General features: G+C 41.6%; 1 protein-coding gene across 12 annotated transcripts in view; it reads right to left on the reverse strand.

The window, feature by feature from the left end:
• The window catches only part of obsl1b (obscurin like cytoskeletal adaptor 1b), a 35,818-nt gene that overhangs the window by 1,337 nt on the left and 21,833 nt on the right, over positions 1 to 12,648 (reverse strand). For all 12 annotated transcript variants that reach the window (XM_069154815.1, XM_069154826.1, XM_069154825.1 and 9 more), the window contains 11 exons: positions 12,297 to 12,566; positions 11,916 to 12,182; positions 11,518 to 11,787; positions 10,684 to 10,950; positions 9,452 to 9,718; positions 8,752 to 8,864; positions 8,276 to 8,429; positions 7,189 to 7,350; positions 6,850 to 6,954; positions 6,326 to 6,592; positions 3,449 to 3,718 (listed from right to left, as the gene is read on the reverse strand). In XM_069154815.1, coding sequence (XP_069010916.1) covers positions 3,449 to 3,718; positions 6,326 to 6,592; positions 6,850 to 6,954; positions 7,189 to 7,350; positions 8,276 to 8,429; positions 8,752 to 8,864; positions 9,452 to 9,718; positions 10,684 to 10,950; positions 11,518 to 11,787; positions 11,916 to 12,182; positions 12,297 to 12,566 — 2,412 coding nt within the window. The remainder of the gene's footprint in view (positions 1 to 3,448; positions 3,719 to 6,325; positions 6,593 to 6,849; positions 6,955 to 7,188; positions 7,351 to 8,275; positions 8,430 to 8,751; positions 8,865 to 9,451; positions 9,719 to 10,683; positions 10,951 to 11,517; positions 11,788 to 11,915; positions 12,183 to 12,296; positions 12,567 to 12,648) is intronic.

Raw genomic sequence — 12,648 nt, forward strand, 5'->3', positions numbered from 1 at the left:
ACACGTGTGTGAACTGTCTGCTACGCGATAGCCTGAACAGCATGTTCTGAAAACCTGCTTGTACTTTTCTTAAATCTGAACTCTCACAATCAGCGTGTGGTTCCCAAACTCTTTTGGTTGTGACGCACTGAAACAATTGAATGGACAGATTTATTTTTTTTCCCCCTTCCTTATAAAAGACTCGGGGAGCTGAAATGATTCAAGTATTGGACCAGAAAAAAAGCACAAAAAAAATAGAGAAACATCTAGGCTGCGTCTCAATTTGCGGACTTAACACATCAAAGCAGAACTTTCCCTCTCGACCTCTCTTCTGCCCCCAATTCCTCCCTGCGTTGTTATATATGTATATATATATATATATTTATATATGTATATATATATATATATATATGTATGTATATATATATATATATATATATAACAGACAGGTTAATGTTGTCTCAAATCGCACACTGCCGTTCTGCACTTCCTGGAGAAAACCACAGCATTTGAATGCATAACATATCTGCCGGTTTTGGTTGTGACGGCTTCTATCCGACAGCGGCAGCACTTTCGTGCAGACAACTCGTAACATCTTGTATACGTGCAGCGCGGTGTTCCACAACAGCTGCAGCTTCCTCGGCTGTTGCAGGTTTATCGGTCCCCTACTTCCGCTGCATCCCCGTAACGGCCACCGTTGAGGGTGAAAAGTGGTGCATCGTTTCAGACTCAATTTGTGAACCGGTTTGAGTGCACCATCCGAGTACTTGCAGTGCGCCGCACGTGTCCATTCTTGACAGTGCACTGAAAATAGGGAGCGTGAGTATGCGAGTACGTGATCTGAGACACAGTCAGCGTCTTAGTTCACGTTCACTGGAAACGTTTTACCCCTAACGGTCGCCATTTTGTCTACGTAGCACAAAGGGACGTCCAACCTTTTTTTTTTCAATGCCACTATACAAATGTAAAAGGTACATGTCCGCACAAATAAAAAAAAAAACACGATACTGCTGTTGGATAGAAGCGATTAGTGTGTTTATTGTGTGTGTGTGTGTGTGTGTGTGTGTGTGTGTGTGTGTGTGTGAAACAAGTGAAAACGGTAGATCATCTGCAAATGTTCTGGTCATTTCTGTTCAGTGCAGAACTGCATTTGAGACGACCGTACCCTGTCCAAATCCACATACAAGACAAGTAAGTGTACTAACATGCATGATAACTAATGTGAACTGAGGCACAGCTGTATGTTGTGCAAACGAATTTTTATTTTTTTCTTCTTCTTCTTTCATATTCCAGTAATTATCTCGTGTCCCATCAGATTGACCTTATCCCCTGGTTGAATACCACTTCACTGAGTTTTTATATCGCAAATATTCAGAATTATTTCCTGAATATTAAATGTACCACCCGAAGTCAGTTAAACAAATAATATTCTCAGATTGATGTTCCGGTAGCACATGTTCGTTTTACATCACTGGACCTTTTTGCACCACACCCAACCGCATCAGCACAATTTGCACTAGGTGCAATTGCACCACTGTTTTAGGTGTATATATGTATATATACTTATTCATTTCTATCCTGTAAATATGTCTATTTATGTTTTATATGTCTATTTATGTCTGTCTGGGTTTTTTTTGTTTTTTGTTTTTTTTTGGGACGCTGAGAGCGAACCTAAAACCGGAGTCAAATTCCTTGTATGTGTCAACATACATGGCCAATAAAGCGATTCTGATCCTGATTCTGATATGACCTCAATTTAGCTGATTAATAGATACAAAAGCAAATCTAAGAACCTTTACCGGAGTCATTCTGTGTTGCCGGCACTCATACTGTCTTATCACAACTCTAATAGAGTTTTCAACCACTTTTCATAGCTGTGCATGATCTCTGGTTTTGCTACATGTTGATTTTACATCAGGTGTACCACCGGATGACTGAACATAACACTTGTTCGCTTCAAGCCGACCTAATAAAACTAAAGATAGTTTTACTGTCCTGCACATTTAAAGTGCTCCAGAAGGTTCTGTGAATATGTGCTCTTCTGAGTCGCATGACCTACATGTTGATAGAGTAGGACCATTAACACCCTCTCTTACTTTCAGGATGCAGCACCGTCGGAGCCAAAGCATTTACTGTATTTATTACTATGTGCTGCATGTGCGGCGCCAAGTCATGCTACACACGCCACCTGGATAATTCAGTGTCAGGCTGAAGGGTTTATGTTTTTGTTTTTGAGTGTGTTTCAAATGCAAAGATGTCCTTTTAGTTGTTTAGCTAAAACAACCAAAACACTATTTCATTTCAATATTCCCCCCCCCCCCCCCCCTGCTACTTGAGAATTAATTATTTCACTTAGTGGACCTGTGATATTACCTTACAGCGGAGCTGGCCAAATTAGGACCTGCACGTTATATTTGGCAAGCTATGACATTTAACAAGGTCGTGATTATTCTCCCAAATATAAACATATGGCGTTTTTTTTTTTTTATCAGCTATGCTGTTCTTTTCTCTCTCTGCTCCCCCCTCACCCAACTGGTCGAGTCAGATGACCGCCCACCTCCGAGCCTGCTTCGGTTGAAGGTTTCTTCTTGTTAAAAAGGAGGTTTTTTTTTTCTTCCCGTTGCTGAAGGTTTTTCTTCCTGTTAAAGCTGCCCCAGCTGCTGCTGACATGGGACTCATTTAAGTTTTGGGTTTCTCTCTATAATGTTGTAAAGTTCTGTTGTAAGGAGTTTACTATGTTAAGTGCACTGAGATAACCTGTGCTGTGATTTGGCGCTATATAAATGAAATTGAATTGAATTTTTGTTTTTGAGAATGATTATTGTGATTTAATATGATTACTATTAAGCAGATTAAAAAGTAGTGTTTTGATTACTCTGAAGTTTTGTTTTAGAATTACAGTGTTAATTTTATGTAAAGTATTTCATATTTTAATGAAATGCAACATCAAATTGCATGAATATTTATGTTTGGCCCCCGGCCCTCCATCCACATTCATTTATGGCCCCTTCATAGGAAAGAATTTGGCCACCTCGGCCTTAACAGTTGAAAAGGGCAAACTCAAGACTTTATTATTACCTCCATCTACTGGTGATATTTGAAACTACATCACTGAGTTACAAATTGAATGTTACAGTAGCAAGTAAATTCACTTTTACTGTTGATTGCAGTGAGCAGCATGACATTTCCAACCAATTCAAGTTAATATTAGATTCTCCTATCCAATAAAAGGATTTCTTTATCAATTTAATGAACTAAATAGATTATTTTGAAGTGTTTGTGAATGACTCGCTGCGGTCATTGTGAACTGTCATACTTCTTCAAGCGTGCCCTGATTATGCAGCCTTCAATTAATCTTGCAAGTAAATCAAATTATATCCACATTGACTTCATATAAAGTCATGTAAAGTAAAGCTTCTCGGGTAATAGCGAGACAAAATGCCCTAAGACAGCTTGTTATTCTACTTACTCACTACCCGAAGCTGGGCTCTGCTCTTTGCCTTCCCAGAGGTGAACTCCACCACCCCACTCATGTCTGTGGAGGTTTGCCTGAGGGTCAGCCGGTGGACTGTGCCCATCTTCTCCATGCTGACCCGGGAGCTCGGCTGCACGGGGTCTCCGTTCAGACTCCACACGGGGGATTTGAGGACCGGGACCGAGACCTCGCATTCAAAGCAGGCGTCGTCGGGGGCCGTGACCTCCACATCTTTCAGCTCTCTGACCAGCGACAAAGACTGGGCTGGGAGAGTGCACAGGAGAGAGGGAGAGCTGTTAGCTGATTTAGAAAAAACAAAAACAAATAAGGTGACACATATCTTGACGCGTCATTGGAGGAAACACTCATGTGTTAACATCCCGCATCATTGAGTTTCTTCCTAAAAGTGATGACTGTGTGATAGTGAGGCAGCGCGCATGATACTGAGGAAACTAAATGAAATTCAAATGTTGTTATTTATCATTTACATTTCTAAGTTTCTTTCATGAATAAGGCCTGTTGATATTTGTATGCTTTATTAGTAGTTTATGTTGCTCAGAAATGTTTTTGGGTTTTTTTTGGCACGTAAGAAGGTGTGTTTTTTAACAATAATACATTTTATGTTACGTCTTAGGTTTCGTCAGACCAGCCATTAAAGTCCATTGCAACTGATATAAACTCAGAATAACCACTTCAGACATGAGAGGGACTACCTACGAACAGTCATTTCTCATCCTTTGTCACGGTTTAGTTTTTTTTCTGCCTCAGTTACTTAGCTTGTCACCTGCAATCACTCCCTCCACCCACCAGAGGTCTCCAGTGTCCTGCCGCTCACCCAGTCTGCCTCACCTGCAGCCACTCTACATACTTCATGTAGTACACTTAACAAATAGCACTCTTCCATGGTCAGGACACATCACCCGCCAAAATAATGCAGCTTTAATTATTTTTATTCAGAAATCAACGTGTTTTCATGCCCTCTGTTTAACACACTCAATAAACTCACGCATTCTTCTGTCCAGCAGCAGTCATGAATAAGAAGTACTTTTGTGACGTGTTCAGGAACATCTGCAGCTTCCTCAGAGCCTTAATTTGAAAATTCTTTACTCCGGTGGCCTCGCCCCTTCCTCTACGTAGCCAAGATGGCTACCGTTTACGGTGGAAAGTGTCCAGCGTTTCAAACTTCTTTTTTGGGGGTAGTTTTAAGTGCATCATCCAGGTACTTGTAGTTCACCGCACGTTTTTGTACTTGACAATGCGAACGCACTTCTGCACTCAAAATAGTGAGTGTTAGTGCACAAGTACGCCATTTGGATCACAACACTAGTCTGCCACTAGTCATCAGTTTCGCTTGGAGCTTCAGCCTTAGTTTTAGTCTTAGTTAGTTTAGAGTTCTGTTTACTTTGTTATTGTCCTTCCAGTTTCAGACCCTGCGTGCTCTTTGGACCCCGCTTTCCCCACTGTGTTGTGATCACCTTTGTAATTCCAACTATTCTCGGTAAGTATGCTTCACAATGTGCCTCAGTGATGTGTGTTTGGATCCGTTTTCCTTGTGAAACCATGACATGCTAGTTCTTTAATTACAGAAAAATATAACTTTAAAAAAAAATCCAGGCTGTTGAAAAGGGCCACTTTGAATTTAAATAAGGTAAGTGTAAAAGAGAACAGGCACTCGATAAATTATAATCAAAAGCTGGATTATTATCACCCTCCTCCAAACTAAGAAATTACACGTGTTAACTTAGTTTGCCAGTGAGTGGGCCTCTAACGATTATTATATAATCGGCTGATCGAGATTATCTGAGCTGATCAAAATCATATTGCATGATTGTTAGAAGAGTTTCGCTTCATCTGAGTAAAAACAGCTGGATGAAACAGAAACAGAAAAGTCAGATTTGCATCACTCTTATGGGTCTTATGGGAAGTATGCTTCCTTCTGATTTAATGACACCTAAGTGGAGAATTTGGTGCCACCATGATACTTTGTTTGTTTTCATTATGGGTACCTGGAATTGCTTTTGTATATTTCAGTAAAAGTTTAGTACTGAAGTTATGTCATATCTGCCCTGTGAAATTAAAGACAAACATGTAATGTATATTTTCCCAAGCCCCAGGAAATGGCTACTCTTCTTGATAAGATGTATGTATATTATCAAACTATCGGCTCTGTACAATAACAGTGTCCTAAAATGACCATTAAATTGCTAGTTGTAATTATTTGCATGACAATTAATTGTCAACTAAAATTTTGTGATTAGACAGCCCGACCAGGAGGAGCCACCCTGAGGGTATGTATGTGCAGTATGCAGCTCCCTCTGTTGCACTGCAGTAACACCTCTTTTAAACAATCACCGGGGTCGGACTCGGGATGTTGGACCGGTGTTCAACCCTTCTTTGGTCAAACCAAGTCAGTCAACAAAGGTTCATCCCTGGTCATTGACAATAGAGACAGGACCTGAGTCATAACCCGGTGAGAGATGCATAACAATGAAGTCTGCGTGTGGAAACTGGTGGGGGCTGACAACCTAGGTGGTGCCGTTCATATTGAAGTCGACCCTTGTCCCACCGTGGGCCAGGAAGCCGAGACGGATGACAACGGTTTGAATCTTTCGGATACAAATTCAGTGTGCCCGTGAGCATTATACATTACAGTCTGAATAGGACTACCATTTCCATTCAACAGGAGCAGCAGTACAGGATATGCACGGCCACCCCATAACGCTATTCCACTGACAAACAGGACTTTAATCTTACTTGTTAAACAGACACTCGGTCAGTTTACAGTTTTCTGCACTGATGATGAGCGTGCTTAAACAAATGACCAAATCTTGCTCATAATCTGCGCAGTGCTTTCATCATGAAGTCTCTTACCCTCCACTGTCAGTTTTGCAGAGCATGTATGCTCTCCAACCTGCACACTATACGTGCCCTCGTCATCTAGCGCCACCTGCTGGATGATCAGTTTGCGATAGCAGCCCTCGCTGGAGATCTCAAAGCGTTCGGAGGGCAGGACGACGTTGATGCCTTTGTACCAGCGGATGCTGCATCTGGGGTTGGACACTGTGCAGTCCAGGATCACGCGGCTCTTCTCGAGGGCGGTTTTATCCTGCAGAGGCTTGACAATGTTGACCGGAAGCTCTGAAAAGGAAGACATGAAGTTTAAATTGAGGACACATGACAGGAGGAATCAAAACACGTGGACTTTATAAACTTACAAAGACTTACAAAATGACTGAGCAAACTGTGTGGATGAAGTAAGTTTTACAAATCGACAAACATTTTACCCCATTTGACGAGAAAATTTATACTGCAGTTTTAAGTGCTGATACCAACCAAAGTATTATTCATGTACCAAAATGCATACATACGCAGATGTAGTTTTTGTTTTTTAATACCTTCCACCTCCAGGTAAGCGACAGATTCAGCATGTCTGGCAACAAACTTGATCTCTCCAGAGTCCTCTGCTCGCACGTTGCACATGAGAAGAAAATGTTTTGTCCCTGAAATATGAGAAAAATTTTGAAAAATGTATCATTAATAGACCGTTGACATTTTTTAACAAGCCGGATAACGATTAACTCGGTTTTACTGGCTAAAATATGCATTTACAGACACATTTGTTTCTCATTGACATGAATATTTGTTTTACGTCTCATCTTTAAGTTCTCTTATTTGGTCACACGTTGAGTATCGGAGCATAAACTTAATCAAAAGTCATCGATTTTCAAGCTGACCCTCCTGACGGATCTTGATGGTGCTCGTTGGCTGTATCCGCTCCCCGTTTTTGTACCATTCCCCGAGCACATCCTCCACAGAGATCTCGCAAACAAAAACGGCATTCTGGTCTTCCTGGATGTGCAGGTCCTTGAGGCCCTGCAGAATCAGCAGCTCACGCTCTGCCAACAGAATTAGCATGAGAAAAATATTCACATTGAGATTAGGTTATGAAGCTTGTCTTTTTTTTTTTTTTTTTTCCTTTTTTTTTGTCAGAACAAAAAGTCTATATCATCCTATTGCTCTTCTCCCTAGTGTATTTAACTTTATACGCAGGCAGATGGCAGTGTTGTGGTGTATTTGCAAGGCCCAGGCCAGCATCCTGTTAACTCTACAGTATAACTAAGGGAGCTAAAAATAAGGACCACATTTACAGTTTTTCATACCATAATAACATTATCCCAGTCATATGAATATCATAGTAAATATTAACCACTTCTAGTGTCAGAGGAGGAGTTTTTAGACCCTTTACATCAGTACGTGCTGGTGGTGCGGAGTATAAAGTACCATCAAATCGGAATAAGTAAAGAGGTACCTCAAAATTGTACTTTGGTAAATTAAGTTAGTTGCTTTCCACCACTGACTAGTTGTACTAATTGCAGTACTTGGTAAACTAAAAGGTCTAGTGGACTTTCTCTATAAATCTTTTACAATTTTTTTAAATCATTTTCTGAACTGTATATTTTTAAACGAGTTTAAAAAAAAAAAAAAAAATCATTCATATCATGTATTTTCTCAGTCTCTTAAAGATATTGAAAAAAATACCAGAGGAACCTTGCAGTGTTTTCTGTAACTCTTGATTAGATCTCTGCTCAAGTTGAAGAAGTTGACTGGTGCAAGATAGGGTTTTTTTTTGTATTCTCTTCTCTTCTCTCTCTTTTTTTTTTTTTTATTTCTAATGATTGTGTGAGATCAATTTGATTGTTGGCTAAATGTCAACACTCACTAACAAAAGCTAAATAAAGTCCAGAACAGAAACCCCCCCCCCCCCCCCCCCTCCCAGAAAAAAAACTGCTTTTGTCTGTAAGTTGCAGACACAAACTTTACCGTAGACCTCCACGGTGCAGGATGTGGCAACATCTCCGGCATCGCAGGTGTAGATGGCAGAATCACCGACGAGACATTTCATGATCTGAAGAAACCGTTTCCTTCCCATTGCATAGATGCGCAAGTCTTTGCTCGACTTCACCTCAACCCCGTCCTGAAAAGGATAGAACAAAAACACCGTTTATTTCACAAGTGACACATTGTCGAGCAATTTATGATTCTTTATTGTTCCAGCCCTCGAAAGAAGATAAGTGAGCTTGAGGTTAAGATTTCGTCCAAAATTCCCAGTTTTGACGAATTGCTGTCGTAACCACATTTGTTCACAATATTTTTGTTGTTGTTTGGAAAAAATGTTTTACTTGGAATATTAAAACATGAATTGTTATTATAGATTGTTTTGGTTGTGGCATTTTGTCAATATCACAAATGTTGTTGGCTATGAAGAAAACAACAACAACAACAACAACAACACTGGCCTTCATCCACTTGACGTCGACGTTGTGTCTTGACAGCTCACACTCAATAGAGATCACTGCGCCTTCAGGGAATTTCTGGTCCTCCAGTTTTCTGAAAACGGTGACTGGAGGTTCTGGTAGAGAAAAAGTTTACTTGGTTAAACAACCAAAAACTCGATTTAAATTTCCCCCCAAAATGCATTGCTGCTCAAAATTAAATATGGAAAACTTATATGGACTAATTTATCGTGTTGACGTTTTTATCCAATTGCCATCCACAGCATTTCATCCCCAGCTCAAAGGGATGATGCATACTGAGTGACGAGGCATATGGAGCGGATTATTTTACAGCATGAGGTTGAACTGGCACCTGACAGAAAAGACTGAACAGAGCTACCGCTTTGCATTGGGTCATGCTCGGCTATTTTGTGTTTGAAACGTGAGCTTGGATAAAGGCAACGGTAGCAGAGCCGTCACTCCATTCTATTATCATGCCTCCACCGGTTGGCGTTCGGCCTACTCTGAGTGGTTCACTGTAGCTACCAGCCTGAGCCCACAACAGAAGCAGTACAGTACAATTTTGTCTTTGGTTGCAATCAGCTGTGAACTAAAATATGCAAACAATGAATTATTTAGAAGTATGAGCTTCTAAAAATTGGCATTTGAAAAAAGCACGTTGTCTCAAAAGTCCCTTTATTTACTCTTTTTCTAAATTGCCTACCCTTCACAACAAGCCTGGCAGTTGTCTTCAGATTCTCTACGGAGAACACGAAGGTGCCAGTGTCTTCTACCGACAGGTTACAGATGGTGAGGCTGTGGACTTGTCCTTTGGCGCTCATACGGAAGTGATTTGTCGGCTTAAGCTGGATCCCGTTTCTGATCCAGGTGCCGGGGACGTGGGGATGGGAGAGCTCCACCTCAAAGGAAGCCATTTCTCTCTCTGTGGTTTTAATGTCCATCAGCTCCCTCTTGATCGTGACTTTTCGAGCTGTGGGGTCAACAGGGTTAGGAGGACTTAGGTTTGAAAGACTGGACCCATGAACATTGATTCCAGTTTAACACTGAGCAGACATGGTGTCTTTTTTCTGTTACAGAGTAGGGTCAGTCTGTTCTTTACACAGCAGTTAAACAATACAAGCTGGCACACATCGACAAGCTCATATTTTAGCCATTTGAGCACTGGGCTTTACAAAAAAGCCGGCTTTGAAATTGCCAACATTTTTCACTTATTTGAACACAGACAAGCATTCCCTGTGGAAAAAAGGGGTGTTTATTTTGGAGACCTGATGACAACAACCTTAGTTTTGAAGGCCAGGGTGTAAATTTAGATGCAATGAGAGGAGATCCAAATTCATAGGAGGTGCCAACAGCAGCCCCGAAGTCCTGACTTTCCCCTTCCCACCCACACTAGTGTTGAAAGAACAGCCTTTAATTCACCCACTGGCCTTTGGATCATAGGACTAAGAAAGACAAGAAGCATGCACAAAGAAAAACAAGCATAAGTACGTCTTAATTACTACAAGATGTCGCTTTTATAGGGTGTTAGTTTGGAGAAATTTAAGCGGAGCTGAGTTTTGTTTGTTTACAACATAACATTTTAGACTTTGAACGACAGCGTCGCTGCTTGTTGTTAGTCAAGCGTTACCCTTAAAACAGAAGCCTGATTTGTTGATAGTGATTCCCACCCATATGAAATGGTCAGGGCCGTATTGATCCAGTGTCAATACAGAAACCCTGGTTTTGAACGTCAGCTCGGTCTGTTAGGATATCACCTGTTGGTTGCCATCATACAAGTGCCACCCTGGTCCCCAGTCACTCAAATTACTCTTACTCAGTTAATTGAGCTTTGCCTTCACAAGAGGCAGTGACGGTGGGTGCGTGAGAGACGGGAGTCGTCGGCAACAGCGGTAAACAAACAACAACAGGGCATAGTGAGAACACGTGTGCACTCACGTTCCACGGTGAGCTGGGCTTGCGTGCGGTCATGGAGCGTTTCGCAGCTGTAGGTGCCCCGGTCGGACGTGGCCAGTTTGTGGAGGGTGAGGCTGTGTTTTCTTCCCTTGTGTTTCAGGGTGTACTTGGCCCCCGGGTGGATCAGCACCCCTTGCCTCATCCACTGCACCTCTCCCGAGTCCACGCTCACTTCCACCTCTAGAGTGGCCTCACTGTACTCTTCAGCTACAACTGGTGTCATTTTCTTGGTGAACAGCACCTGTTGCTCTTAAAGTGAATGTTAGGAATTACTAGAGAGCAGCATCCATCATGTCAATGATTTTTTTTTTTTTTTGCATGAACTTTAATACGATTACACCATATGTACGTGGTCTATGTTAATTCTACCATGAAGCCACACCCGGAGCGAATTTTTGATACAGACCAAAGAAAGCCAGCGAAGTTACATGGCAAGCTCAAGCACAGAGAACAGGCAAAAAGCTCTGAGAAGCCTGGCCCCCTGCAGCGTAACATACGCCAAAACCACTGAGCCACTTGTCTCTGTCAGTAACCGGAGGAATCTTAACAGGAGAACCTGCTAAGCGCTAGCCGTCAAAGGCGCCTCCTCAATAGTTTAAAGTCCTTTTGAAAGGGTCATCGTTTATCATGTATGTGCTATTAATGATAAACTGGGATTTAAACATAGTACTGTTGACAATAAGTGAGTTGAATTATAATGTGATGACTACCAGAGAGATTATTGAACAGTAAGTGATTGATATACACTGGAACTTCTGGGATTCATCTAGCCAAATTTCTATAAGTATAGTGTTTATGGAAGGGACAACAACTCACCTTGAACCTGAAGTTCTGCCTCTGATACCAACCCCTCTGCATCAGCTGTCACTCTGCTGCTATCTGAAACCATGCAGTTGTTGATGCAGAGCATGTGGCATAGTCCGTTGCTGGAAATGACAGCGCGTTCATTCAGAGCCGCTTGCTTGTTGTTTAAGCGCCACACCAACTGAGTGTCCTCTGGTGCGACGACACACTTAAATACTGCATCTTCTCCCTCACAGACGGTGATATTACGAAGCTCTGCTATGAACTCGACAAGACGGGGAGCTGAAAACCATTCAGCCGAATTAGATTCATTGAGCTCTAAAAGTCGACATGCCACATTGGCTGGTAAACCATGTAGATCATTTCTCTCGCCAACCCATCTTAAAGTTGTAAAATTCGATTTGACTTACTTTCTACGGTGACAGTAGCTGATGTTCTATCATCTGTGGATTCACAGGAATATTCTGCAGCATCTTCTTCCTCTATTTGGTGGATGGTAAAGCTTCGCTCTCTACCATGGGCCCGTATTGTGTGCCGACGGCTTGGAGCAATCTCCTGGCCGTCTTTTAGCCATTGAACATCTCCTTTGGTTTTGTTGATCTCACATTGTAATGAAAGGCTGCTGCCCTTCAGAGCCACGACATTCTCCAGCCGGCTGTCAAATTTCACCTTCATTTCTGCAAGAAAGAAATACAATTTGAGAGCTTTAGCTTGGTGACTGTTAAAATCAAAGACGTGTTTACTTGGATATAGAGGTCACATTTTGATAAGGAGTACTGCCAAATTCTTACCTTTGACTAAAAGACTGAAATACATCTCATCTGTGTTTACGTCACAGACATATTCTCCAGAATCTGACAGCTGCAGAGGATTAATGGTGAGCTTGTGGGTATTACCCTCACTGGAGATGTGAATGTTGTCCTCGTTCAATAGTTGGCCATCTTTCAGCCACCGGACGTTAGCTCTTTCACGGCTCACAATGGCACACAGTGTGACGCTCTCATTGTCATAGGCTGTGATATTATTACTTTCTTTTTTGTTCACAAACTTGGCCGGAGGCTCTGTAGAAAAAGAGATTCAACAAAAAAGTTGCTCGTAAAATCCATGTACCTGCATAAAACATTAGGTTAATTAAGGAAATTT

Source organism: Embiotoca jacksoni, unplaced genomic scaffold, assembly GCF_022577435.1.
Source record: "Embiotoca jacksoni isolate LCO1_2020_lvr unplaced genomic scaffold, fEmbJac1.0.p SCAF_2, whole genome shotgun sequence".
NCBI classification, from domain to species: domain Eukaryota; kingdom Metazoa; phylum Chordata; class Actinopteri; family Embiotocidae; genus Embiotoca; species Embiotoca jacksoni.